General features: G+C 46.0%; 1 protein-coding gene across 1 annotated transcript in view; it reads left to right on the plus strand.

The window, feature by feature from the left end:
* The window catches only part of LOC121465587 (acyl-coenzyme A oxidase-like protein), a 300,287-nt gene that overhangs the window by 265,371 nt on the left and 7,160 nt on the right, over positions 1–27,756 (plus strand). The window contains exon 18 of the mRNA XM_041678830.1: positions 13,747–13,848. Coding sequence (XP_041534764.1) covers positions 13,747–13,848 — 102 coding nt within the window. The remainder of the gene's footprint in view (positions 1–13,746; positions 13,849–27,756) is intronic.

A 27,756-nucleotide genomic window follows, 5' to 3' on the forward strand; every position in this document is an offset into this window, starting at 1 on the left:
TCTAGATTCATTTCTGTGCCTAAGTCCACCCCACCTTTGGAAAAGGATGATTGCAGAATCTGTCATCCAAACCTGGATTTTTTATTTTTTGCAAGTAAAAGGGAAATTTAGCTTAGATGACAATCATAAGCCATGTCTGACCTAGACAAACAGGGCATCTGGGCCCTCCTCTTCCTCAGTCAAGCTCAAAATCCCTCCCTGCTATGGTTTAAACCTAAAATGTCACCTACAGACTAATGTTTGAAACCCTTGTCCCCCAGGTAAAGGCACTATTCAGGAAGTGAGACTCAGCTGGTGAATTTGAGGGAGTGGCTTTAATGGTTATAGCCTGGCTCCTGGTTTCCTGTGATTTAAGCAGGCACCACCACCCTCTCCCACTGCCATGAATGCGGCCACGCTTCCCCGCCACTATGAGCTGAAACCCTTGAAAGCCACAAGGCATTTCCTCTCTCTGGTTGCTTCTGGTAGGTATTTTGGTCCCAGCAGCGTGTAGGTAACTCATACCTTCTCTCAACCAAACAGTTTGGTCCCAGCAGCGTGTAGGTAACGCATACCCTCTCTCAATCAATCAAACAGTTCTACTTTCCCCTCCAGCTTCTCTCTCAGTGCTTGTGAAGACTCTTTGGTTCCTGTTCCCACCAGGTTTGTCCTGACACTTTTAGAACCTACGCCTCCATGCTGGATGACCGACTGTCAGTCTCTCGGTGACATCTGTACTTGGACCATCATGCCCTAATCTGACATTTACCCCTCCTCACCTTGTTCTGGCACCTGTGAAGTTCCTGACACACCTGATAGGCAGTATTTGTTTTCCATCTGGGAAATCAGGAGCCTCCCTGGGACTAAAACCTCTCAAGGCCACTTCCAGACCTCCAGGCCTCCCTTGGATAAGCTGGAAAAATAAGTAGGATGCTCATGGGATAGTGGCCCTTCCCGGGAGCTGCCACTGCTCCCCAGTTCAGGAGGCAAAAGGTAGTGCTACCCTTGAAGCAAGGCAGTAGAGCTTCCCTGGCCGGCAAGGTGCGGTGAATGCCCAGAATGTTCCCCATGTTCAACCTTCCAACTTGGGCCCAACTCACTTTGCCTGACTAAGTAAGACCTTGGCTAGAACAGTGATGACAGACATTTCTGTAAATAGAACCTGACATCACAACCCATGGCCCATAGAAAAAAGTAAAAAGAACGAAGCTGCCTTTGAAAATAAGAAAATAAAGCAACAGGCAGCCAGTGAGGCCTGCTTATCACGGAGCCTTGCACTTCTGCTCCCAAATTGCTGACCTTTGGTAAGGGCTGCCCATGAACTGGCAACCATGACAGGGAGGGGAGCTGTCTCCTGGTGGGATGGTGATCCTTTGCCTTGAGGAGACATGACAAACATCTCTCCTGTTTCCCATTCACCTGGCACCATATGCAGGGCCCCTGAGGATGATGGGCATAGCTTCCAGGTAAGAGACCCAGGCTGAGCAAATTCACAGAAATAACGGTGAGTTGGCAGGGTCAAATGCTTCTGGAAGCTTCCTCAGCATCATACCTTAACCCACAAGGCATTAGTGCTGGCCCAGGTGCAGAGGAACTTGGGCAGATGTGGGAAGAGGGCCTCCCTCTGACGCATTCTTTTGCCACCAAGTCCGGCCAGATGCAACTGTTTTTCCCATCTATCCATGTTCTAAGAAACCAGAGACCCCGGAGCCTTTCTTCAAACCAGACATCGCCTAGCGGCAGACACCACCTGGCCCTTCAGCCTTCCACATTTACCAAGTCAACCTCTTCCAGAAGCAGGCACTTTTCTCCTAGCCTGATGGAATCCTGTCAGGAATGAGGGCTTTCACTGGGAACACAATGCCAGTGCCTTTGCTTGGAAAGGGCTGTGCTGAGGAGAAAGGAAATTTTCCACATGACGGCTTCGCTGCTCGGCACCCCTCCCAAAAGCTCAGAAGCACCCAACAAGCTGACTGTCCAGTGTTTCTTAAACTGTCATTGTCACAAAGATTCTTTCCGCTTCACTTCTCGCCAAGGTCCCCATCCCCCCACACTGCCTAGCCAGGGAGAAGTGACTGAGCCATTCAGCATCCAGCACGGGGCACAGCGCTGAACGTCCACACAGGTGCCCTTTGTGTCCCTTTGTGCTCAGAGGTGACCTTTGGTTCCCAAAGGGTACTCATCAGGGCAACTAACCCTCTGAGCAGAGCATTCACTGGGGACTGTCCCGCCCTTACGGGCTTCTGGCAAGCATCAATTTGTGCCTGTCGAGTGGGCGGGGTGGGTTTTTCCCTCTTTCCTGCTCTCTAACTGCTCTCTCTTCCTTTTCTCAACGTGTGTAGGAGGTAGCCAGTTTAGGCCAAACCTAGCAGCCAATGGTTACTCGCAAACACCTCTTCTCAGGCACCCATGCTTTCTTCTGCAGGTGGCCCCTTTTCAGCCCCCAGGACCCCATCTCAGCTCTGTGCCTTTGAGACTGTGTCTAGTCTCTGATCGGCAAAGCTTTCTCTCTGCCTCTCAAGCGGGGGCCCTTTAGGGGGTGTCACACAGAATACATGCCCAAGGCACCAGTCAGTCATCTGGGGTTGCTCATGGGATTGAGCCTCCCACACAGGAAGAAAGGGGCTCTCATTGGGGGCTTGACTGCAATTTCCAAATCCAGTCCAGGGTGAATCGTACCAGTCCATATTCTGACTCCCATCGGTGCCAATGACGTCACAGTGTCAGGGACTGTGATGGTGGAGTGCTGCCTTCAGCCACTGTTCTGTCCCCAGGCTCTTCTCTACTCCTTGCAATCAAGGGCCACATAGAGGGGAGTGCACATGATCGCAGCAGTCCCTTAGGACTTCCTTAGAAGGTTATTCAACAAAAGTGGCTTGAGTTCCCATCATGTGGCTGGTAAGGTTTAGTGTCTGGCTCCTTTGCGATATTTTGTCTGCAGGCTTGTGCCTCTCAGAAGGAACACAGATACTGGTGATGTAGAAATCAGAAATAAATGGTTTTCTCTCCTTCCCATCTCTCTATGACCCTGGAAGGTCCCATTCATCACACCTAGGGGGCTTCTCACACATGGTTGTGACAAAGCTCTTCACGGCTGTGCTTAAACCGCATCTCCAAATCAGTGGGGGTACTCATCCCAGTGAAAAGTTAATTTTGGACGTGACCTCTGGAACAGAGGCCTAACTTTTCAGCTCCCAGGACCTTTAAATTCGAGGAAAGGTGGTGGGATCCTGGACTCCATGGCAGGCAGAGAGGAGTTAGTTATTTTCCGGCTGTTGCGGGTATTTGCTGCAATCCCACTTTTTTTTTCCTTTGTTTCTTTTTGTTTTTTGAGACAGTGTTTCTCTTTGTAGCAGCCTTTGCTGTCCTGGAACTCCCTCTGTAAACCAGGCTGACCTCAAACTCACAGAGTTCCACCTGCCTCTGCTTCCTAAATGCTGGGATTAAAGGCATAGGCCACCACTGCCCGGCCACAATCCCACTTTTAAAGCATTTGTGAGTACCTGTTATATGACGGGCTCTGCACTAGGCACTGCCGATGCAAATGACAACTACTTTTATATAGCCCTGGGTGACTAGTTAGAGACTTCAGTGTGCCCCAAATATGCAAAAACCATGGAGTAAACTAACCCCTCAGGGGGATATTTGATAATAGGGGACCACTCAGCTAGTCTCCAAGACAACATGGATTTAGGGAGGACTCCTCAGAGGAGGCGACATCAGGGTTAAGTCTCTACATCTCTGCAGGAAATTAAATTTAGCTGGCTGTGTGGGTTCCAGAGTGCTTACCAGTGTTGTTGCCATGACAAGGTATGTTCTGAGTTTTCCATTTATAGAGTAGTTTAAGTGCACTGATGTGTGCCCTAAAGTTGATGCCAGAACAGGAACCCTGACAACGGCCTTGCCAGGGGAGGGTGTCCGAGTATTCCATTTCAACATATCCACATTTCCCTAACTGACCTCGAGGTGCCTCGAGGTAGCAATTAGTTCTCCTTCAGGCCAGGAAGACCTGGTTTTCTCGAGTGGATATCTAGACAGGAGTCCTGAAAGGGAATCAAATGGGAGTGGCCATGAATAGTCACCGTAGAATTGTTCTGAAAGTTTGGTCTCTAAGCCAGAAGCCACGAGAAGAGGAGGAGGGTGTCTCTTGACTTATAACAAGAGTCTGCTCTGCTGTGGGACTCTCCACTTCAGCTGACCCCTCACAGAGCTCTCTGCTTAGGAGCAAAGGGCCAACGCCATTCTGCTGTGAACAGCACGAAGATCCGGCTGTGTGTGCTTCATCACCCAGGGGAACACCGGCACGCAGATGACAGCAGCTGTGGGGCCATCCCGCCAGTTCTTTCCCTCGACACTTTTTTGTCGCACCGCTAAATCAATAGCTAAGCAGAAAGGCAGCTAGGTGGCAGAGATCCTCATGTTTGGAAATGCAGTGAGCCCTTCCTCCAAGCATGGCAGGCTCAGCTCTCTGGGGACCTGCCCTAGCATGCCAGGCACAGGGCCTGTGACGAGGTAGGCCTCCTAGCGTACTCTGTCCCCCCATTTCCTCTATGCACAGCTGTACGGAGCAGATTTCATTTCAAGTTGCAATTCTAGAAGACGGGGCACGAGGGGAAGCGATCACTTGGGACACAAATTGAGAAGCGTTTGATGGAAATCACACACAGGAAGCTGAGAGGAGCATTTGGCACTGAGAGACAGGTTAATGTCATCAGGGAAGAGAGTCTAGCTGGTGTTTGCCATTTCATCAGTAAAATGGGGATCAGGATCTGAAGTGCACAGGGAGCTCCCCTCTGCACCTGCTCCCTCCGAGGGTGGGTGGAGACAGCCATCAGTGGGTTTCTGTGTTGCTGCTGTGCATGCAGCCTAGCAGACAGTCACATCGTCGCCCTGTGTCTAGAAGAACACACGTTTCCCAGAAGAAAGCTATAAGGGGACACCAAAGCTACCGTTATGGGAAAAGTCGCACTGGTGGCTGACGAGGCGGCAAACCCCAGCACCTGCTTGCCACCTGCCACATCTGCACCCTGAGTAATAACGGGATTTATTGAGAGTTCGTGACTTCTGCTCTCTACACTCGATGAACTAACTCTTCCTTCTGTCCTTACTAAATTTTGGTGGCTTGCTTCTGGTTAGGTGTCCATTAAAGAAAAAGAAATAAAACTACCCACCAGAATACCAATTATAGCATGCGGTGGGAAGGAGGAGGGACTCATTAGCAGGCAGGGAGAAAGGAGAAGAGGGAGGAAGGGAGGGACAGAGGAAGGAAAGAAAGTGGGTTGTTTCTACACTAAAATATCAGGGAAAAGTAGTCCACATGAAGGCTAAGCAATTGCTGTCCCTCTCAGTCTCCTGGTGCAGTCTTTCCAACTTTGACAAGGTCTTTCTACATTTTTTGGTCCCTTCTGGACTGTCAGAGATTGGACAGGGACAAGACAACTTGCATTCTGAAGCCTCAGCTGGATGGGAAGGACAACTAAGCACAGCCCCCCCCCACACACACACACACACAGCTGTCTGATTAATAGATGACACCCAAAAGGGCTCTCACAGAGCAGAAAGCAATGAATGCCACGACTAGGAGCAATTATGGGAACAAGACTAGCCTGCCTTTCAAAGTAAAAGACCCAGGTTGTATGAAGAGTCAGACTTCCTCATGCCCATCATTTCTTATAATGTAAGAAGTCACTTAAAAGAGACATCAGGAGACAAACCAGCTGGGAGAGCTGACCCAGGGCGTAGCATGTGTAGAGTCCTCTGGGCTCTCGGGAAGCTTCATATTCCAGAACTGTTGAAAATAAAGCAGAAAAATAACTCAAAATCTGGAACAGGCTACTGTACACTGCAGAAGCAGCATGAGGAAGAGCAAGCAGAGGGGGAGGAGGGAGAGGAGGAAGAAGAAGAGGCACTGCTTACTAAAGGTCCAAGGAGGCAGTCTACAAAGACAGTAACCGGGACTTTGGTTCTAGAAGCCAGTGCAGTAAGGCAAGAAGCAGAAAAATACAAACTGTATCCTTTTGGACAAGAGAAGAAGAAAAGCAAGTGTTGACATACATATGGCATGCTTGCTTATCTGTTTAAAAAGTACTAGCAGGTGTGTCCAACTGGCAGCCACATGCTGTATGTACCTGGGATGGCCATAACGTACCCAACACAAAAATGGTACACTTACTTAAAAGTTTATGGGTTTTTGGTTTCCTATGGTATGGTATGGTATGATATGGTATGGTATGGTATATAGATATATGATAGATGGATAGATTGCACTCTTGTCAACTATAAGCTTTGCTGCTCTGTGGATGGCAATGTTGTTTCATGGTGTCAGACAGTCAGACTCACCTGCAAGGTGTTTCAAAACAAGACACAAGGGGAGAAAAACAAGAAAGAAAGAAATTAATTGTTGGAACTAAAAACTGAGTCCTTCAAAGTTATGGATACAAGGTCAACATGAAAATACTGATAATATTTTGAATACTAGTAATGAATACCTGAACACTGAATTTCTAAGTACATTTTAAATGTACAGTATACTAAAGTGCACACACACACACACACACACACACGTCTAGTGATAAATCTACCAAAATGTATGGGGCTTTAATGTTTTGGACTGATTAAAATGCTAATGAATCAAATCAAAGTAGGTCCATACAAATGGAGAGAATCATCAACTAGAAGCCTCTACACAGTAAACATTTAAGTTCTTTTTATCGTAATATACGGGTTTAACATAATTCTTATTGAAGGATCTCTTAGTGCTGGGAACAGAATCATCCTGAAAATTTTAAGTGATGTCAAGTACCTAGAAAAGGCTGACAGACCTTGAAAAGCAAATGAAGGGGAGGCATCAGTCAAAACTGTTCCAATCATTGTAATTAGAGAAATCAAAACTACATTGTTGGTAGATGCGTGCACACACAACTCAGTGGCTCGTGCCAGGGACTGCAGAAACATGAAACATGTACACAAATAGGACCACCTGGTTTGCTGAAATGGCAACAGCAAACCCAACAGCCTCTCCCCCAAATGGTGCTGCGGTAATTGGGCACTCATAGACCCAAGAGGATGAACAAGAAGCCAAAGACGGTGGAGAATCGGAAATGGCAATAAGTTTGATTCTGGAGTAAAACACTTCAGGAAAGGAGCCTGACTGAGCTGAGCGTTTATCCACAAGTCTCCAGCTTTGATGTATGCTTTTCAGTCAATGTGTAGATCAGATTTCTGTGGCTATAACAAATAACCCAACTAAGTAACTTATATAGAGAGAAGACTAGTGGCTACAGTGGTGCAGGTCCATCATCCAAAAGCTGGGGTATACATACTCAGTGGTAGGACACTGGCCTATAATGCATGAGGCCCTCAGTTTGATCCCCAGTGCCACAAAATGAATGGGGATAAAAGAGACTAAAGCTCTGTTTTGGCTTATGGTTCCAAAGGTTTTGGTCCAGGATTGGGTGTGTGCCCTGCTTTGCGGTGCCTGCTTTGGGAAACTGGGTAACAGAGCAAAGCCTTTCATCTCTGTGCTAAGATGCTGGATGGACAGAAGAGCCCCGCTACCCAGTATGCCGAGGGTACTTGCCAGTGACTAGAAGACGTGCCACCGTGCCTTGCCTCTTAAAGGTTTCAAGTTGAAGACGAAGCCTCTAAGATGAAGGCTTTTGAGAGACATTTAAGATCCAGGCTGTCACAGTCAGCTTGCACAGCAGGTTATGTGGGAGCCCCTGGGGGTGTAGCCCAGCCTGCATGGCTAGCTTGCTGGATTTGCTCCTTCCTGCAAATGCGGCAAACTCTACAAGGTGGAGAGTGTGTCTGCAGCCACAAGCCAGCTGTGTGACACCAGGACTGGAGAACTCTCTCCCTGTCATCCCTACTTGGTGCTTAGACACAACAGGGCTCGGGTCTCCTGCTGTCCAGAACATTCACTGGGTCAGAAAACATGGCCCCTGTCTCCTCCTGAGCTTTCTCTCTTCTCGCTTCATGTTTGTTGATTTCGCTTTCTGTGCTGTTCGTTTTCTGTCTTCTGGAGACCAGGATACATCTGTGTCCAGGCCTCTCAGAAAGGCAGACAGCAGGCTGCTCTGGGGGCTGTCCCTGCCTTTTGTCAACTCCTGTGTGTTTGATCAACCATGACACCAGCATGTGGCCCATGCTGAAGAGAAATCCTCTCTACCTCAGCACATGGTGTTAGAGAGAGAACTAGCCAAACTAGCCATGAACTCCGTCCCCACCTGCCACTGCTGGAGTGGACAGGTCGAGTTTGAACAATCAGATTAGGACCAGTTCCTTCAGATGGTCAAATAAAACGACACTAAAACTGATACACCCTGCCTTCCCTTTTGGGTTAAATAAGGTTAAGACTGCCTTGCCTGAGCTGGAGGGGACTGGATGGGAACTAGGCAGCTCACAGGTAGGCGTTGCTCCAGTCTGGTCCAATTCAAGCCACTCTCCGGTTATAGGGAATGCCCTGAGAATTCGCAAAGCTGGTATTTTCTTGCTAACACTGACAGAAATGCCTTAAACTGGGAGAGTGCACCTTTGCCCATCAATTTTCCAAGGCAGGGACGGGGATCCCAAGCGGCTGAAGGCTGAGGCCAGAGGCAGACCACTTCATCACAGTGAGAGAACTGGGTTGCTGCCGGGGAAGCTGTTCTGTGCTCACGCTGCTCTTCCCGTGTGTTAATAAGCTTTGTTCATCTTCTCTGACACCATAGGCCAACTTGGTCCATTTGCTTCATCTCCCAGCTTATTATGCAGCTCGGGCTATGTATGTAGGCCACCGGCTTGTCATAAATTCCAGGCAGTTCCCCCTCCTCCCATTGTGGATCCCAGTGGGCCTACACTCCTGGGACCCACTCGAACTCCTTGGTCTCACAAATGCACATGGGCCCAGATAGAACACAGTGGGGCATTCTAAGATGCATGAGTTACAACTTTTTGATCATGTTGTGGTCAAGGAGTGAGACACATGACCAGATAATTATACCAGCAGGCAGATTGTGTAATGGAGGGGAAAAAACCCACACAGTTGTGAGAACCCAAGAGGGAAGAAGCCAAGGCTTGTATTCTGAGAACGTGGGCATTTCAGCTTGGAGTTTGCCATTTCAAAACAGAGGGCCCAGAGCATGAAATGGGATGCAGAAGCTATGTGATACTCATTCCGTCTGTGTTGTTGAGTGCAGGGCTGTGCTCTGAGAAGCCTTCCAGACCCAGACACACGCAGGTGCTAGAGGGAGAGGCCTGTGTCTGTGGCTAGCATAAGGGTTTTACTGTCAACTGCTTCTGTCAGAGGGAAGGTTCTACAAAGTGATGATGTAGTCTAGCCAGTGTTCAGATCGGTACCACACACAGGACATGTTCACTAGTATAAAGCACCGTGAAACACACGCAAGTGCATTGCACATGTAAGTGCATTGTTAAGCTTTTCAACAGCTGGTAGCACCACAGATGTGTTCACAGCAGTGCCACCCAAGCTGGTGAGTGACGCTTTGCTCTGTAGTGTCAGAATGTCTGCATCTCTGAGGGGAAGTTGTAGCATGAGTAATAAAAACACAGAGCCAGACATTGGGGTTCGACCTGAAAACCAGAAAAGCAAAGCAACCAAGCCATTAGAGAAGTCTTACCTCTACCAAGGCTGGGTAACTGCAGACTAAGCCTCTCTCTCTCCTTCCATTTTATATTCCCTTTAGTGCTGGGATTAAAGGTGTGTGACTCCCTGGTACTGGAATTAAAGGTGTGAGCCACCACCACCTGGATTTGTTTCTACACTGATCTTGGGTAGCCCAGGGTGGTCTTGAACTCACAGAGATCCATCTGCCTGTCTTTCAAATCCTGGGATTAAAGGTGTGAGCCACCACTGCCTGGCCTCTAGTGGCTTAGTTTGCCTTTCTGATCTTTAGACAAGTTTTGTTTATTAAAACATAAATAAAATGTCACTATAGGAAGTTTTCAAAGCACTACAGTTTTTTGTTTTGTTTTGAGACAGTGTCCTTATTCTATACTGGGTTGTCTTAGAACCTTTTTTTCTTGTAGACCAGGCTGGCTTCGAACTCACAGAGATTCACCTGCCTCTGCCTCCTGATTGCTGGAATTAAAGGTGTATGCCACCTCCACCTGGCCAACCTTTCTTAAAAATAGGATCCTACTATGGCGTTCTAATTCTTGTTTCCCTTTTCTAATGCCTCCCAGAAACCAATGATCTAGTCTCTGTCACTACAGTTTTCTTTTTTTTGAGAGTAAGTGGAACTCCACAATCTTTAAACTTTCTATATTTACATCTTTCTCTTGGCACAACAACTTGGTGGTTGGGCTGAGTCGTATTCTGTTGTATGGAGCTACCACAGTTTAGCTGTTCACCCACTGAGAGCTGTTTGGTTGCTATAAATATTCTTGTGTAGGCTGTTGTATGAACGTAGGCCGTTACTTCTCTAAGACAGCATTCCTCAGCTTTGGTGCCTCTTTTGGATCGTGAATGTCCCTCCCTACTTGTGTTAAAGGTTTAATGCCCACAATGACAAGGTAAGAAAAGAGGCCTGCTGAGAGGTTTTAGATCATCGTGAGCATGTTACAGTAACAGATAACTGGGATACTCACATTGTGTACATACTCAGCGTATCTGACCTCAGTATTTGGGGAGGGAAGTATCCCTGCCCTCTGCGAGATATTTGCTAGTATCCCCGGCCTCTACCACTAGACACTAATAGAATCCCTCAACGTTGATGAGCAAAATACCTAGAAATAGTCAAGGGCAAACCCCATACATGGCTGAGAGCCTCTCAGCCAAGGTAAGTGCGCTGGGGTAACCTGGGAGTTGTGAGAAGAAATAAAGCCTTTTAGCCCCGTGTGGATTTTGGTCGTGGTCTTTAATAGCAATGAAGACAGCAGGTGTCCCTGCTCTTCCATCTTCGGGAAGACGTTATATGCCCTTGGTGTTCTTTATTAGACAGAGGAGTGATTTGCCAACGAGACCATTGTGTATCATGATTGTGTTTTGAGAACTGAAATGATGGATTCAACTTCTTTTGTCTTTGTAAGACTGTCCTAGTCAGGTATTCCATCTTATGTGATTCCCCACAATACACAGCATTCTATACATTGCTCTGTCTTCTAAAGCAAAGTCGTTACAGTTCTGTTCAGGTTCCCTGGAGCTTTAAAACTCTGCTTCTCTAGAGTAAGGTTTCCCCAGAGAAAGTGTTACAGTTCTCTTCCACTCCTATCTGTTCCTGCAAAAGGAGGTTATTACCCAATTATTATTCAAGAGATTTACTGGTAGGGAAGAATCCAAGAACATGGCCACCTCCATGGTGAGGCAGCGGCAAACTGAAAAGGGTGCAGAGCTTATGAAGGGCTTCTTAGGGATGGAATTTTTCCAGGGAGAGGATTTTCAGGGTGGGAATTGGTCAGATTTCAATTCCTGAGTTTGGACAAGCTCAGAGACTGGCTGGATTCTCTGCTTAGGGATTGGTTGGTTTTCTGCTCAGGGGTTGGTTGGTTTTCCTAAAGAAGAGAACAGCAGACACAGTCGGTAAACTCCTTGTAGTCTGGTAGTATGGAATTACACCTGGCTTGTTTTGGCGTGAATTGGTAGGACTGGATGAGAGGCTGATGATCACAGTTAAAGCTGGGACGTGTGATGAATGTGTGGTCTTCTCTCCAGTTCTTCTCCCCAGGAAGTTGACCCATTTTAGCTTCTTTCCTGTTGCTGTCACAAAACACCCCAAGTGGATACTTTATGAATAATAGCAATTTTTTTGACTCACGGCTGTGCTGGAGGCTGAAAAGTCTAAGAGCATGGAACATCCATCTGCTCAGCGTTGGTGAGGGGCTTCTTGCTGCATCCTAATATGGCCCAGACCATCACGGGACAAAGATTCTTTTTCTATAAAAGCTGCCACGTTGCTCTCAATCCCCAGGACCTCATGTCACCCTTGTGAAGGCTCCACCTTTAAGTGCCATTCACATGTGAACTTGAGGATTATGTCTCCAATAGGGGAATTTGTAGTGGCATTTCTTTTGTATTGTAATAAATAAAGCTTACCTGGAGATCAGAGAGTAAAATGGCCACACTAGTCAGTCTTACAGTCCAGGCTGTGATAACACACACCTTTAATCCCAGTAGCCACACTAGTTTGCCATAGAAACCAGTGCTACATGCCTTTAATCCCAGTGGTGCACACCTTTAATCCCAGTGGTGCACACCTTTAATCCCAGTGCTAGAGAGGGTTATAAAATGGTAGTAGACAGCTCACAGTCACAGTCTCATTCTGAGATTCCTGGAGGCAGGATCGCCATTTCAGACTGAGGTCAAGGTAAGAGCCAGTGGCTGACTGTTTTGCTTTTTGGATCTTCTTAATTTCTTTGAGTTTTTATTAATTGTACTTCAGGGACTTCTGGGAAACGTGTTCAGATCATGGCAGAATCCTTGCCCTCTCTGTTTTGTTGGGTTTCCCTGTCTCCTTCTTACCTCCCCAAGGGGGAGTGACCTGCACGGGGTCCAGGACCCTTCTGCAGTAGCCCTGTTTGCTCCGCTCTCTCAAACTACAGTAGCTGCCTTTGCGTTCGACTCCCCACCTGACTCTAGCCAGAGTTGCCAGCTCTAAGAAGCCCACTGTCCCTTGTGCTTTTCCCACATCTTTCCCACACATATATTGTGTGTGTGCACATGTATGTACACTTGTGTGTGCATCCATGTATAAAGGTACACTCATCCATTCATGTGCATATGGCATGCAGAGGTCAACAGTGGGCATCTTCTTTGATTGGTCCCCTCCTTTCTTTTTGAGACAGGGTCTTTCACTAGACTGGCTGGCCAGTGAACCCCCTGCCTCCACTTCCCAGGTCTGGGATTATAGGCATTCTCCACCGAACTCAGGGTTTTTTTTTAAAAGTGGGTGGTGGGGATCCAAACTGAACTCTGTACCCTGTAACTGATCTGTGACCTCAGCCAAAAACCATCCTCACAAAAGTCATTGTCTTTCAGAGATATGAAGGCGAGGTGTGTTCGTGAATGAAGTGGTAGGGCTGGGTTTAGTGCGACAATACCACAGAGGGGACCTGAGTGGGAGGTGAGGTGACAAGACCAGAGGTCTGATCACTGAAGCTGGGCGGAAACACGAAGGCCTTTGCACACTGCTCTCCCACTTGCTGTGTGACTTCAGATTATGGAATATTAAATGGCGAATGGATGAGTAGCTAAGTGAAAAGTCACTCTGCCTCTGGGAAACTGGTTGATTTTTGCTTGGTTGCTGCCTGTGATGTCATTCAGGCTGCTCAGTTTCAGAATTGTAACATAAAAAACATACTGAGGAGAGATGTAAATGAGGAATGCTATTTTTGTGAAAGTCAATCAAATGTTGCCCAGTGGAAAATAGCAAGATGACATTGCTGTGTATTTTTCATGAATGAGAAGGGAAGCAAACAGAACTACATATGGATTTCAAAATTGCTTCTGAATGGACTTCTAAGTCACCTGGGTGTGGAGGATACAGGGAAGTTACGTGTGAACCAAGGCTGACTGTGTGTTAATATTTCTTGAATGGGATTGATACAGGAGACCTCACTAAACTGTCTATTATTTTAGAACTGCTTTCAAGGTTTCTGGAAGGTTAAAAAAAATAAAACATATACTTTGTATCCAAAGCATGGCCATTTTAATTAAGAAAAGACTTTCTGACTTTAGGAAATGTGATGTATGTGATGTAATGTTATCTCTAACTCCTTACAGCCCCTGTTTTTCTAACAGTTGCTTCTTTCTTGTCTCTCATTCTTCAGTTTTGTCTGTTGTATGGGACGAAGCTGGTGTTCCAGGAGCGGGGCTGGTACTTAGAACATAAGTACCTGACTCCCAAGGCCAGCATGAGGATCAGGGCTCAGGTAAGAGTTGCCAGTGCAGAAGCAGTACTTCGTGCACCAACTTTTGGCTCTTTGCTTAGAAAACAGCCCTGCAGTTTCCAAGCACTGACTCTTGGCCTCTGACCTTTGTGATCCATAGTCTCTAATAATCATTCTATTAAGTGACAAGGACTGACTCGCTGTGCATGAACTTCCTGATATGGAGGGTAGAGACAGAAACGTATTTTCCTTGTCTTAAGGGTGTGTGGAAGGGGGGTGATATTAGCAATTTTTCTACTCCTTCCAAAGTATAGTGACTCATTCTTCATATTCGGAATATCCCGTGGTATTTTGATGTCACCAGCAACAATGAAAGTGAAGAACTACTTAGCACCTTAACATAAGGTAGGGCCATTAACTCATCCCAAAACACTGCTCTAAGGATAGGGAGCACAGCCAGCAGCAGCAGCAGTGAAGCCGGCTCCTAGCACATCTCCTCTGAGAAGCACAAAGAGGTAGACGGCTCAGACCAAGCAGTATCCAGAGGGGCTTGTTATAGTGAGAGTCCCAAACTTTTAAAAACGCTAACAGTGTGGTTAATATGCCCAGTGACACTCCACTGGAGAAATTGATTTTCCCTTTGCCTGCAGTTACCTGCAAATAGTGTCTTGGTTAGGAGTGGGATTACTTCCTCTTCTCAGTGCTGGGACCCCATCTGGCTTGAACCTGTGTGGGTCTTATGCATGGGACCACAGTCCCCATGAGTTCATCCGTTTTGTTGTGTCCTTAAGGGTGAAGTTCCTTAGAGTTACCCATCACTTCTGACTCCTGCAGTCTTTCTAGCTCCTCTTCCACACAGATCCCTGGGCCTCAAGGGCAATAGTTTGATAAAGACATCCCACACAGGGCCGAGTGTTCCAAGTGTCTCATTCTCCACACATTGTCATGTTGTGGGTCTCTATGATGGATCTCCTAAGGAAAGGGAAATGTTATGGAGAGACAGAGGGGAAACCAGAATAGGAGGATTAAGTTGGGAGGGAGATGGGAGAGTAAATTTGGGGAGCCTGGGAAGGGACAACTAACACCAAAGACCATTTGAAAAATGCTCTGGAAACCTACTGCTGTAGAGGTTTTCTAAAGTAGATACATATAGAAAAGACTTTAAAAGGAATCACCATATAATGGGGACAATGTCCCAACTAGACTTATTATGCCACCAAGGAGAATCTTGTGCCAGGAAAGGGTTACGTTTTGTTGGGTTGTTGGCCAAAGGGATCCCATGGAACCCCAAACATCCCAAGATATTGCCAAAGCTTTAGATTGTACTTCACAATCTAAATATGTCTGTGTGCTGTGTGTACAATGCCCTCAGTGACCATAAAATGGCATTGGATCCCTTGGAGCTGGAGTTTCAGACAGTTATGTGGGTGCCGGGAATTGTACACATGTCCTCTGGAGGAGAAGCCAATGCCTTAATAGCCAAGCCATCTCCCCAGTGCCTCTGACACAGAAGCTCTGAGGGCTTGCTTGAATGGTAAAGAGTAATGAACAGAGGGCAGCTGTCTTTGGTGGGGACATCTCACAAAGACAGTGCTCGCTTTGGGATAAGCAAGGAAACCATGTTTTGTTGTTGTTATTGTTGTTGTTGTTTGTTGTTTCTTTTGTGAGACAGAGTTCTTCTGTGAAGCTCTGGCTGTCCTGAACATGCTCTGGAGATCAGGCTGGCCTCATACTCAGAGTTTGCCTGCCTCCACCTCCTGAGCGCTGGGATTAAAGGTGTGTGCCACCACCGCCTGGCTAAGGAATCCACTTTTTAATTTAAAAAATATTACACAGAGAGGAGAAGCTAGAAATATAGAAAGAGCCAGAGAAACAGGATACTACTTAATAGTGTCTTCTAGACAGGGCAGGAAAGATGCATCCATGAAACTCAGAAGTGGGTCACCTGAAAAAGACCTGAATAATGACAACAGTTGGCATGCCAAAGCTGATAGAAATCTCACCAGGCCCCACCACTAGATGAAGAGGTATAGGCAATTTGACTGCTATCAGAATGAGAATCAGCTTTCTCCAGAGACAAGCCATGATCGGTTAATTAATCCATAGTAATTACTCTTAAACATATGTATGTAGAAGCAACTCTAAATCTCGGTATATGGTTTACATATACTTGAGTGAATATATGTAAGTAACATTAATAATTAAAGAAGAAGTCATGAATTTGTGAGGGAGTAGGGAACCATGAGAAGAGTTAGAGTGGGGAGAGAGGGGGTTAAATGATATAAATACAGTACTTATGAAGTTCTCTAAAAAATTTAATTAAAAAATTATATAAGGGAATATTTGAATCTATGCCACCAGTAATGTAGAATTAAAAGAAAAGCAAATTATGGCAGAGAAAAGTTGAGTTTATGTAAGACACAAAAGTGTTTTTGTATTCCTGTAGTATGGCATGATTTCCACACTTGTCAACCGTGGGACCCTCAGAGCATCCTGGGAGATGAGCAGGAAGGAGCCAGCCTCCTCAGAACTAGCTTTCTCTGGAAGGCCAAATGGGGTTGCTCAAAGGCCTCCTCGTCAGATATCTAGCCTGCCAACTTGGAGCATGCAAGTGTTCTCCAAGGGGAGGAATAGGGAAGCTGGCCTGTCTCTGTCATCTCCTACCTCCGCTGTACCACTTTACAGGAACCTCAAGTCATCCATGAAATCTTGAGCTTTTGTTTGCCAGTAAGTTTAGGGTCCTCAGTGAGTTGAAGATGCCCAGCAGGAGAGTTCTGACAAATCCATGAGATGGACAGACTGGGGTTCTCTGTGTTCTGGAAAGTGTCCTAGGTGTTTTCCCCGGCTCCTCAGATGTGTTTTTCTTTTGAGCTAACCCATCCCCTTCCCCTGGCTTTTATCCGAGGTGTTAGAATGTTTATCTGAACAGGTCCCTTCTTCCTTTGTCTTGTACCTGTGGCACATTTTAGTCTCTACTCCACAAATATGTTTAACATTGTTCTTTATTTCTCTACACATTAAAGCACTGTGGTTTATAGCCTTTAGGAAGCAATTTCAAGTTCTTCAGTCTTTAAGCTTTTATTTCCTTTCCCGACCATGTCAGTTGTGTGGTGAGTTACCTTCTGGTGTGTACTGTTCTGCATTTTGGAGTAATGTAAACGTTTTATGATTTATGAGAAGTCAGTTGAGGCTACTTCACCTTCCAAGACACTCTGAAGAGACAAAAAGGAGGCCAGCCTTAAATTCAAGCCTTGCTTGAGGTTTTTTCAAAAGAGTCATAAAATTCAGGGAGGAATTATTTCACCTGTTTGTTCCCTGGCATCGCTGTTTTCTGTGGCAAGGGTCTCCTGTGGAGATCTTTACCTAGTATTGTCTCTGGTGTTTTACTATCATGACTTTGTCCCTCCTCAGTCACTGCCTTTCTGTCAAAATGAAAGTTCAGATCTGCTGGAAACGATAAATGGCTTTAGAGAAAATGCAATTCCTTTTTTATTCCTTTAAATTCCCTTTTTTCTTATTGCTTTTATTGTTTTATCAACTCATTGATGCTTTGACTTTGTTTACCGTAATTTCCCCAAATACTTTGATTATATTCAGCGGAAAAGTTGGTGTGGGAAAGCAGCGTCTGCTCTCAGAAACAGCTAGTCTCTCTGATGGCACTCCTCACAATCCTTCAACCCTGCCAGTGGTTTTCGCTTTTCCTCACTCACTGATGAGGAAACTGGTGCTCAGAGTGAAAAAGTAGTCATCCCAAAGTCAGAGAAAACTGTCCCTTCCCAACTCCAAGCCTTTACTAGTGTGCTTGCTAGAAAATGGCGCCAGCAAGAACCAGCAAGCATGCCTGAAGTTCATTCCTGGCTCCTAACCACGTGTTGATAAAAGGAGCAGAAGGTCTTGGAAAATGGCTAATTCTAGGGCCAGACAAAAAAGTCAAAACATCCCGGGGCTGGAGAGATTGCTCAGTCGGGAAGAGGAGTCTCACAGAGACCTGCAACTCTGGTTCCAGAGGAAGCTGATGCCCTCTTATGGCCTTTTAGGACATGGCTCTCAGTGTGCAAATACCCACACACAACTACACTCACATACACATCATTAAAAATAAATCTGTCTTAAAACAAAGAGTATGCAGAAGGTAAACCTGACAGATTTTCCTGTGAGGAAGTGAGTAATGTTACCCTTACCAATCGCAGAATGCGTTCATAGCGTGTGTCTCTACTGCCACATGCTAAGAAAGCACTTCTTCTCCCACCCCCCAAAACCCCTAACTCTAACCACGAGAAAACACAACAGCAGGCGAAGCCAAAGTGAAAGGTGGTCTACACAACGTGACCAGTGTGCCTCCAAATGGGGAGTGAATCAAAGACGAGGAAATTCGGAAACTGGCTTGGAGACCAATCAGACATAAGACCGCCATGTATGAATGAGGCCCGAACGCTGGGCAGAAAAGGACTTCAGCAGAAGAAACGGTAGAGTGAAGGACAACTGTAGGTTAGTTAATAGCCGTGCTCAAGTGTTGCTCTGAAGTTTTCACAATGGGCTAGAGCCATGTAAGACACTAGCGTTAGATGAGCCATGTAAAGGACGTAAGAGAACTCTCCGGATTGTCTTTGGCATGTTCCTAGAAATATAAACAGCATTCCGAATTAGGAAGCTGACCAAGATGACAACAAGGCATGGGTCAGAGGAGTGAGCCTGGACTCGTTCCAGACGCTGAGGCCTCCCAGAACACCCAGGCGTTACAGCGAGCTATGGTCTGTTGAGAACTAGAAACGTGCATGTTTGTACTAAAAGATCGTTTCATTCGTTCTCACAAAGACCTTCAAGGTATGGAAGGCTGATGGAATCCCTACTCAGTAAGTGAGTAAAAGTGACAAATAGAAGTTCAAAACCCATCCCAGATTCTATCTCCACACCCAGCGCTAAGGACATGACTCAGTCGGTACTTGCCATGAGTTCATATCATGTAAAAAGCTGGGCATGGTGGCACTAGATATCCACGTTTGTCGTGCTGGAGGAGGGGTAGAGGTGGGGGAAACCCTGGAGCTTGCTAGCCAGCCAGTCTAGCTGGTCAGAGAACTGAGAGAGAGAGAGACCCTGTAGCAAAAATAGTGTGGGGAGCAATTGAGAAAGCTAGTCGGTGGCAGTGGCCTCCCCGCGTGTGCACAGAAGTACTTGTGGTTTGGAGGAGGTAAAGTATTTGTTATGCATACACTGAACCATCTTTGCAGTCCCAAACTTCATTGACTAAAAACATGAAATTCTAATCTTAGCTCCTGAAATCAGCAAATTAGAATACGTATGCACTTTTTAGTTTAGCCCCAAGTCTCTCAGCTCATGTCATCCTTTGAGGTAGACGGGTGGTGAATCTCACTGTGCCCTCTGACCTGGGCACAGCCACCCTGCCCTGTCGGTTCTACCAGCTCTGCCACTGTGAGCCTCCCTCGAGGACGTACAGAGAAGAACCAAGCACAAGCGGCCATGTGGTCAGATCCCACTGCAAAATCAATGCCCAAGGGAGCTTTCCAGTTGGGGTGAGTGAACCTCAGCCTCGCTGTGCGCTGCAGATAAAAGGAGGAACCTCCTCGGTGTGGTGGAGGCAACTCTGAGCCAAGTGCTGCCTAGGGTTCTGTTTCCTAGAACTGGAAACACGGATGTCAATGAGTCACGGGCAATGAAGGATTTGCCAGGCATCCAGGGAGACTTGGGAAACCCAGGCCCAGCAAAAGGAGGGTTAAATCTCTACCTCTCAGAGGGAAATCACCCATGAGAGTCAAACACTGAAAACTCATTCATGAAACAAGAAAAGAAATATCAGCTAGAACTATGTCCAAGAAATTTTGACACTTCCACCCCTCCAGTCAAGTTCATTTCACTGCCTTGTCCAAATGTTCTCTTTTGAGGCATGACACGTTTGCTGGAGCTAAGCCCACCTGCGTCTTTCTCCCATGACTCGTAGCCTGTTTTTTTTTTTGTTTTTTTTTGTTTTTTTTTTTTTTTTGATGCAGCCACAGATGTGTCCAGCAGAGCCCAGGTCTTGCTTTGCTTCACTTGTAAGAGGAAGCAGAACAGACCAGGCTGCCTGGCAGGAAGAGATGATTCATTCTCTCCCAGAGTGGATGAGAGCTGCCAGGAGTTTGCTGATGGTGTGTGATCTGGGCTCTTGGCTGTGTCTACTCCTACTAGGGTGACCCCTAGGGCTAGAGTTTCAGTTTCAGTTCAGTCAATCAAAGAGTTGAATTGCTGAGGAGGAGAAGCATTCAAGGCTGGTGATGGAGGGCCTCCCATCAGTTCCCAGTGCTGCTGACCCAGGGATTTATTCTTAGATATGGCTCGGAGTGAGAATGTGCAAAAGTGTGGCCCACCCCACGTCCCGAAAGCAAAGATCCCTGGGCTACTATTTGTGATACCAGCTCTTCTCAATCTTAGCTTCCAGGAGAATGCATGCCCCATGCTTGGGCAGTCACAAGGCTCAGGAAGGGCTTGTGGATCCTTCACTTGTTACAGATGCCTCCTTGGCCCTGTCCCATGCTCCATGGGGCGTTTTTTCTGAAGAGCACTTAGATTCCCATCCCTTTTTCCTTTGGCCCAAGCCACCTGGATGGAGGCCGCTCAGCAGATGTTCAGATGGGCAGATCCAATGCCGTGTGAGCTGAGGTTTCCGGCAGTGGATGTTGAAAATATCCACAGGAGTTGGAAACTGAGGCAGGGCTCCTTGACCCACGGCTTTCATTTTCTTTATAAAAAGTATGAGAAAAGTTCCCTGCTCTCCGCCAGTTTAAGCTCGTCTGATGTGCTTCTGGCAAGGGCTGAGATAGAGAAATGCTGCTGGGATCTCCCCATCAAAGGGGAAAGGTACCGAGACTGAGAATCCAGTTGGAGTTGAAAGACTAGCTAGAATGGGGCTGAACTCACAGTCGCTTCAGTAGGACCCCTGGTGCCCCTCCAGGGGACATCAGAGAACAACTAGAGCGTCTGTCCTAGGACCAAAGACCTTAAAACAGAGATATGTGAAGACTATTAGTGCTGTAGATCATTGCTAAGGTCAGGGGGTCGCTCCTTCTCCCTTCCCCTCCTGACCCCTGTGTGCACCTCAGTGGCATGAAACACAAGCTTGACCTGATAAATGGAGTCATTCAGCAGAGGTTAAGAAAATACGAATGAGGTTTGGTTTCTTCGGTTTAACCAGTAACAGGAGATCGCGAGGTCATACCCCGCCCCCCAGCCCTGATTTTCACCTGGCAGCCACCTGGACAGACACGGTGCCCACAGTAGAGCTTTGTGCATCTGGGAAACAAACCAGGATCATTCTGTTTCCTTCGTTCAAGAGCAGAGGGCTGTAACTGCAGCAGAGGCAAGTTGTCTTATAGGTCTCCAGTCTCTGGGTTCCAGCAGGGGTATCACCCTAAGTGCCTCAGGGAGATCCTCAGTGTGCTGAGCAGTTGGGGCACTCTTCTCCATCAGGGTTCACCCCTTCACCAAGGGTTCACAAACTTCTGATGGTTGGAATTTGTACCTAAGAGTGACTGTGTTATACCAAAAAGACCCCACCAGATGGATCCCACCAGACCCCAGTCACAACTTTGGACAATGATTTTATTATGAGTCCTGTAAACCATAATGGATTTTACTTGCAACAGAAGCAAATAATCCCCAGTGTGTCAATTTCGATGTAAGTTAACACACTTATAATAGCAAATATGTTTATGGTTGCTTTTCATTTTCTGAAGGTAAGTCACCTGTTCCCATCAATTATTACTTTCAAGATTTCTTCATTTATTTTTATGGACATATATGTGTGTGTGCCTGCATGGGTTTATGTGTGCCATGTTCATCCTATACCTAATGAGGCCAGTAGAGGGCGATGGACCCTACAGAACTGGAGTAGTTCGCTTCCAGATGTGAATGCTGGGAACAAAACCCAGATCTTCTGAAAAAAAAAAATGCTTTTAACCACTGGACCCTCTCTCCAGTGCCTGTTCCCACCTGCTCTTTCATCTTAGAGAAAAAGCATTGCTGTGTGGAGTTTAGAGTTTCTCCTTCCCTGGGAAACTCAGAGTTCTTGGGACTTAGCAACCAGGCAAGTATAGCATGGAGGAGTGACAGAAAGGAAGAGGACTGGCCTGTGGGAGCTGGTACCCTGGGGAACCGGGGCTTTTGCTTCTCCTTTCCTGGGCAGCTAGCTGCTGAGATCACAGCCGTCGGCTCACATCAAGGCCATAGGCACTCATTCCGTTAAGCTAGTGGGTTGCTGCTGAGCAAATGCTAGAAAAATGTCAGGTGTGAGCGTAGGAGATTTTTGGGAAATCTTTTGGGAAGCAGATATTCTATTCCTTAACCTGTGTGATAGGTAAGTGTGCTCATTCTGGGATAATTTTACAAGCTTCTGAGCTTAGAGCTCATTGTACGCATTTTACACCAACTAAAATCATTAGAAGTCAAAGGAGGAGGCTTCTGGGTCATGTATAAAATTCTCTTGTTAGAATCTAACTTGATGTTTATTCTGTGATTTCTTTGGTTTTCTTCCTTAATTAAATGTTTCCTTTTGGGGAATTACAAGTTCATGTGTAGCTCTTAAGAATAATGCACAGTAGTTTTGCAATTTTTCACCTAGTTTCCCTTTTTGGTAAAATCTTGTAAAGCTTTAGAACATCCCATGCAGGATTTGGATGCAGTTGCCTTGACAAAGAGAGAATGCAGTGTGCTTCCATCGCCGCCACAGGAATCCCTCTTGGGGCTCTTTCATGGTGATACTTTCTTCATTTTTCTCTCTCTTTTATCCCAGGTCACATGCACCAATCTGTTCTTCATTCGCATAATAACCATTTCAGTGCTGGGTCGCATAACATACACACTTTAGAATCAGTTTTCCCCTTCTGCATAATTTTCTGGAGATCCATCTAGGCTGCTCCGTGTATCAAGAGCCTGGTTTATAATTACTGTGGCTTTATGACAGTTTGAATAACTGGTCACTCACTGAAGGATTTGTGAACTGTCTTTAGTTTTTAACAGTTAGCACTAAAACCACTTTCAACAGCAGTGTACAGGATTTCGTGTGGATATAAATTTTAATTTCTCCAGAGTAAATGCCCCAGAACTCTTGCTGGATCATATAGTGGATATACGTTGGTGTGTTTAAGGACTTGCCAATTCCTGTCTAGAGCGGATGTGACGTGTTTGCACTCCCATGGTCACGTGTTAGTGATCCAGATACTCTGGTTTTCTTTGCTTGAGCACAGCATTTGGTTGCGTTGCCATTTTCTGTTTTCACTGCCCTGGGAGGTGCGCAGAGGTTGTTCCGTGTCCAAGCATGCTTGTACCTAATCAGTGAAGCATTTTTTATGTGTCTGCTTAATGATCTCCATTAATCCTCACCTCGATGTCGTCTCCGTGTTTACCTGGTTGTCTGCCATCCTCATTCAGCCTGACATTTTCCTGGTTCTGGGTACGATGAGGGACTTCTGATTGAGACCTGAATGTTCAAGGCTTTCTGTCACAGAAGATGCTGAATCTGCTTCAGTTTCTTTAGCACTGTGGTAGTGGAGAATTGGGAAGGGGGCGTGTCTCACCTATCACCGTGTAGTAGGGATAAAAATTCTGAGTTCTCTGCTCAGTCTCTGCTCAGAGACGTTCTGGTTAGCTTTTAACTGTCAACTCAAGACAGTGGTTCTCAACCTTCCTAAGGCTATGACCCTTTAATACAGTTCTTCATGTTGTGGTGACTCCTGACTATAAAATTATTTTTGTTACTACTTCATAACTGTAATTTCGCTACTGTTATGAATCGCAATATAAATACCTGATATGTGGAATATCCGATATATGACCCCTGAGAAAGGCTCGTTTGACCCCCAAAGGGGTGGCCACACATATGTTGAGAACTGGTTTAGAGTCACCTGAGAAGGCAGTCTCAACTAAGGGATACTCCAGATTAGGTGGGCCTGGGGAATTGTCTCGTTAATTAATGCAGGAGGCCCCATCCCACTGTGGGTGACATCATCCCCTGGATTGCATAGGAAAGCCAGCAGAACAGCAGTGAGCTACCAAGCCAGCAGTGTTCTTCCAGCTTCTTCTTCGAGCTCCATCTTGGACCGATCCCTGCCCTAACTTCCCTCAATAAAGGACGGTTACCTGGAAGTGAAATCTAAATAAACCCTTTCCTCCCCTTGGCTGCTTTCGTTGGAATGTTTACTCGCAGTGACAGAAAGGGAACTGGAACAACATATAAAGGACAGGCATGCTATCCTATCCTCTTATTATTTCTAGGGGATGTGAGGGGGGTTCAACTAGGCCTCACTGGTTCCTCCCTTGTGGGGGAGACACGAATGCCAGGTCACGTGGTCCACGTAGCCTTGTCACTTTCCTGTTAACGCTAAGTTCTGAATCTAACCAGGCCTTCTCTGACAGCACCCTATGTGGGAGACAAAAGGGCCACTCCTTTGCCAGGAGGTAGAAGGCCTGGCTCCCTGTGAGGAACTCACTACAACCTATTGGGATAGAAAACTATCCCTGTGGCCCTCTGAGCCCTTGGGAGTGTGGACACAGCCTTTCCTGTGTTGTTTAGATGAGCTAGGACAACCAATGTAAAACTGTGTAGTGTGGCTGCCCTTTCTTGGTCCTTTGACTAGAGAAAGCAGGCTTTTGTTGGGCTATTTGTCAACCTCTGCTGGTATCTCTAGCTTCTTCAGCTACAACGTGGATGTGTGAGTCAGAAAGAAAAGTGAGGAGATTACCAAGGTCACCCAAGAGCCCACAGTCCCTAGATGGTCTGTTTCGTTCTTCTCTCCGGTTGGTTTTACTACAATATCTAGAGTGTCTACTGTGCTGAACGGTGGAATAGGGAATCTGTCGTCTCAGAATGAGCATTGACGACGATTTTTGGGCAGGAGAAAAGTAGGGTCAGGTGGGATGGGTTTTGTGCCTGTGCGCTGGGGCTGAGCCTCAGGTGTGCTAGAGGAGCCACGACCACGGAGCTGCAGCGTAGTTCAGTCAGGGTGCTTTCGGAGGACTCGCTGAGTCCGCGGGCCCTAGGTCAGGACTCTGGGAGCCCCTCGGCCTCCTGCTGAAGAGTCTTCCTACACTCTTCCACCCCTGACCTCATCACCCTTCATCTAATCTAGAGGATCCCATCCAGTCGTAGCTGGCCTGAGAACCGCACAGGCCAACTTCCAAGCGAGGGAGATTCCTCTGGAAAGAGCTGTCCTGCTATGGCAAAATGAAAGAAAAGAAAAGACATTGCATTTTACATTTAAAAATTATGTCATGGAGCAGCAATTAGAGTCAGTGGGTGAAGGCACTTGCCACCAAGCCTGATGACCGGAGTTCAGTCCCTTGGGGCCCACTTGATGGAAGGAGAAAATACACTACCAAACCACCAAAAGTTATTCTCTGACCCACATGGATGATATGGCATGTTACAACACACACAACTCCATAAATGTAAAAATTATTATTAGGTCTCCGTACTCTCTAGGTACCAAAAGGCACCCTTTATATATAGTGATAGAGATAGTAGATGCTACTTTTTATGTTTTACAAAAACCAAAGTTTGCTTCCCCTAAAATTGTTTTAATCTTTCTTTATCTTTTACTTAAATTTTTAAATTAAAAATTAAAATAAGCCAGGCAGCAGCGGCACGCGCCTTTAATCCCAGCACTCAAGAGGTAGAATCAAGCAGACCTCTGTGAGTTCAAGGCCAGCCTGGTCTACAGAGCGAGTTCTAGGACAGACTCCAAAGTTACACAGAAAAACACTATTTCAAGAAACCAAACAACACCAACAAAATTAAGATAAAAAAAAATGGGCCTGATTTTGCTTACACCTAGATGTGTGAATTTTGGTACACTTTGGTGAGTTTTAGCAGAAGGCAGATCGTATAACACAAATGTTTATTGCAGAAAGTGCCCATTGCCTGAGAAGTGGGAGTCACCTTCCCATCCCTGCCTGCCCGTGTCCCCTGCAGCTCCCACTAAGTGTCTATAACTCAGGACAGAGCTTCCTAAGAATGGAGGCCCGCAGACTGACCCTTGCCCAGCATGTGTCTGAGATTCCCTAGTTCATTCCTTTTTTATTCTGGATAGTGTTTCTTTATGGAGACTTCTCTGGCCTCTCCCTGCCTCTTCTCCCTCCCCAAGTCTCTTAGCTCTTAGAACTATGCTGTGTTGTGGCCTCTGGCAACTGGCCTTCACCTCCAGCTGACCTCAGGCTTGAATATTCACAGAGAATGCAAGTCTCAAGGTCACAACCTACACCAGACAAGTCTCAAGGTCACAGCCTGTGCTAGATGTGCTCACTCGTGGATATACTCCCTCTCTCTGTTAATACTCATTTTCCAGACCTCTGATGATGTTGAGCATCCTTTCAAGTGCTTTTTGGTCCTTTATGTCAATATTTGTGTGGAAATATCTAATTTTATCCTCCGCCCTCTTAAAAACTACATAATATTATGTAGTAGGAATTTGCTAGACACTGTAAACACAAAAACTTTTAATTTTCCCATCCCGTGGCCTGCTCACTTTCTCGATTGTATCTTTTGATAAGCATCAGGCTTTAGATTTGGCAAAATCTAAGTTGTCGGTTTTTAATTTTCTTACGAGTGCCCTTGTGTCTTTTCTGGAAACTTTTGCTAACTGAAGGCTGTAAGGAGGCACACCCATGCTTTCCTAGAAACTAAATGGTGTTTGCTTTTACAATGATGTCTACTTCCTATCTCAAATTAATTTCTGGGTATAGGATGATGCAGAGGTGGATTGATTTTCAGAAGGTTATCCAAGTGTCTAATCCCTACTTGTAAATAAACTTCTCTCTGTCCAGTGAAGTGCTTTGTCTTCTTCTGGGAGAATCAATTGAACATACACTTATGAGGTTGCTGGGGTTGGGGCTTCATATTCCATTCGTTGATTTTTCTATTTTCACTAATTTTGTCTTGGTGGTTATAATAAATCTTATATTGGTTGAATAATACAGACCTCCTATATATTGTATTCCTTTTCAAAATTGTTTTGGTTATCCTATGGATTCTTTTTTAATTTTTCTATACAGTTTAGAGTTGCCTGAACATTTCCTGCTTATCTTTGCATTGACTCTAATGTCCGTCTGGAAAGAGCTGATACTCCAACAGTCCGTGAACACGGTGTGCCACTCCATTCAGTCATTGTCACCAGGAGACCTTTTTAAATCAGTAATAGAAGTCTTGGCCATACTTCATTACATTTAGCCTTAATTCGTATGTTCTTAAAGTTATTAAATGGTATGTTTAATTGTACATATTCCAATTACATGCTCTAGGTGTAGTAATACACAACTATTCTTTTGTATTTGCTTGCACACCTAAGTCTCCTAAGTCCATATCCTACTTACAGCCCCTCTAAGTATTCAACTTTGGAGTGTGCATCTGTCATTATTATCAAGAAGGTTTGCATCCTGGAAGTTTTATCTTCATGGACACAAACGATTTTAATAGCAACTTGCAAGGGTTACTGATTCTAGTTAGGGTGTGAAAAACATTGAGAGAACTTTGTTCCCATGTGAAGAAGATACAGAATTGGGACAAAGCATAGCCATTCTGTGGGTTGGCACTGCGATTAAGAAAGAATGATGAGGAGCTGGAGAGGTGGCTCAGAGGTTAAGCTCACTGGCTGTTCTTTCAGAGGTCCCGAGTTCAATTCCCAGCAACTACATAGTGGCTCACAACCACCTGTAATGAGACCAGGAAGAATGATGAAACAACTTCCTAGAAAAATGAGGTCTTTGGGGATAAACCAGAAGCCCTGTACGCTTCAAACATGAGGTGAGAAGTTGTCTAGAACGTACACAGATAGCAGTGTGGGCTTATCCTGTGGGGGAGGCGCTAAAGGCTGAGCTAACATGGCTAGAATTGGGAAACCTGAAACATAGTAGCAGACACTGCTCCAGCAGTTCCGTGGTGCGGAATATCAGACTGGCGAGGGTGTA

The sequence above is a fragment of the Microtus oregoni genome, unplaced genomic scaffold, assembly GCF_018167655.1.
Source record: "Microtus oregoni isolate MIOR12 unplaced genomic scaffold, Mior012 000031F_ref0000149, whole genome shotgun sequence".
In the NCBI taxonomy this organism is placed as follows: Eukaryota; Metazoa; Chordata; class Mammalia; order Rodentia; family Cricetidae; genus Microtus; species Microtus oregoni.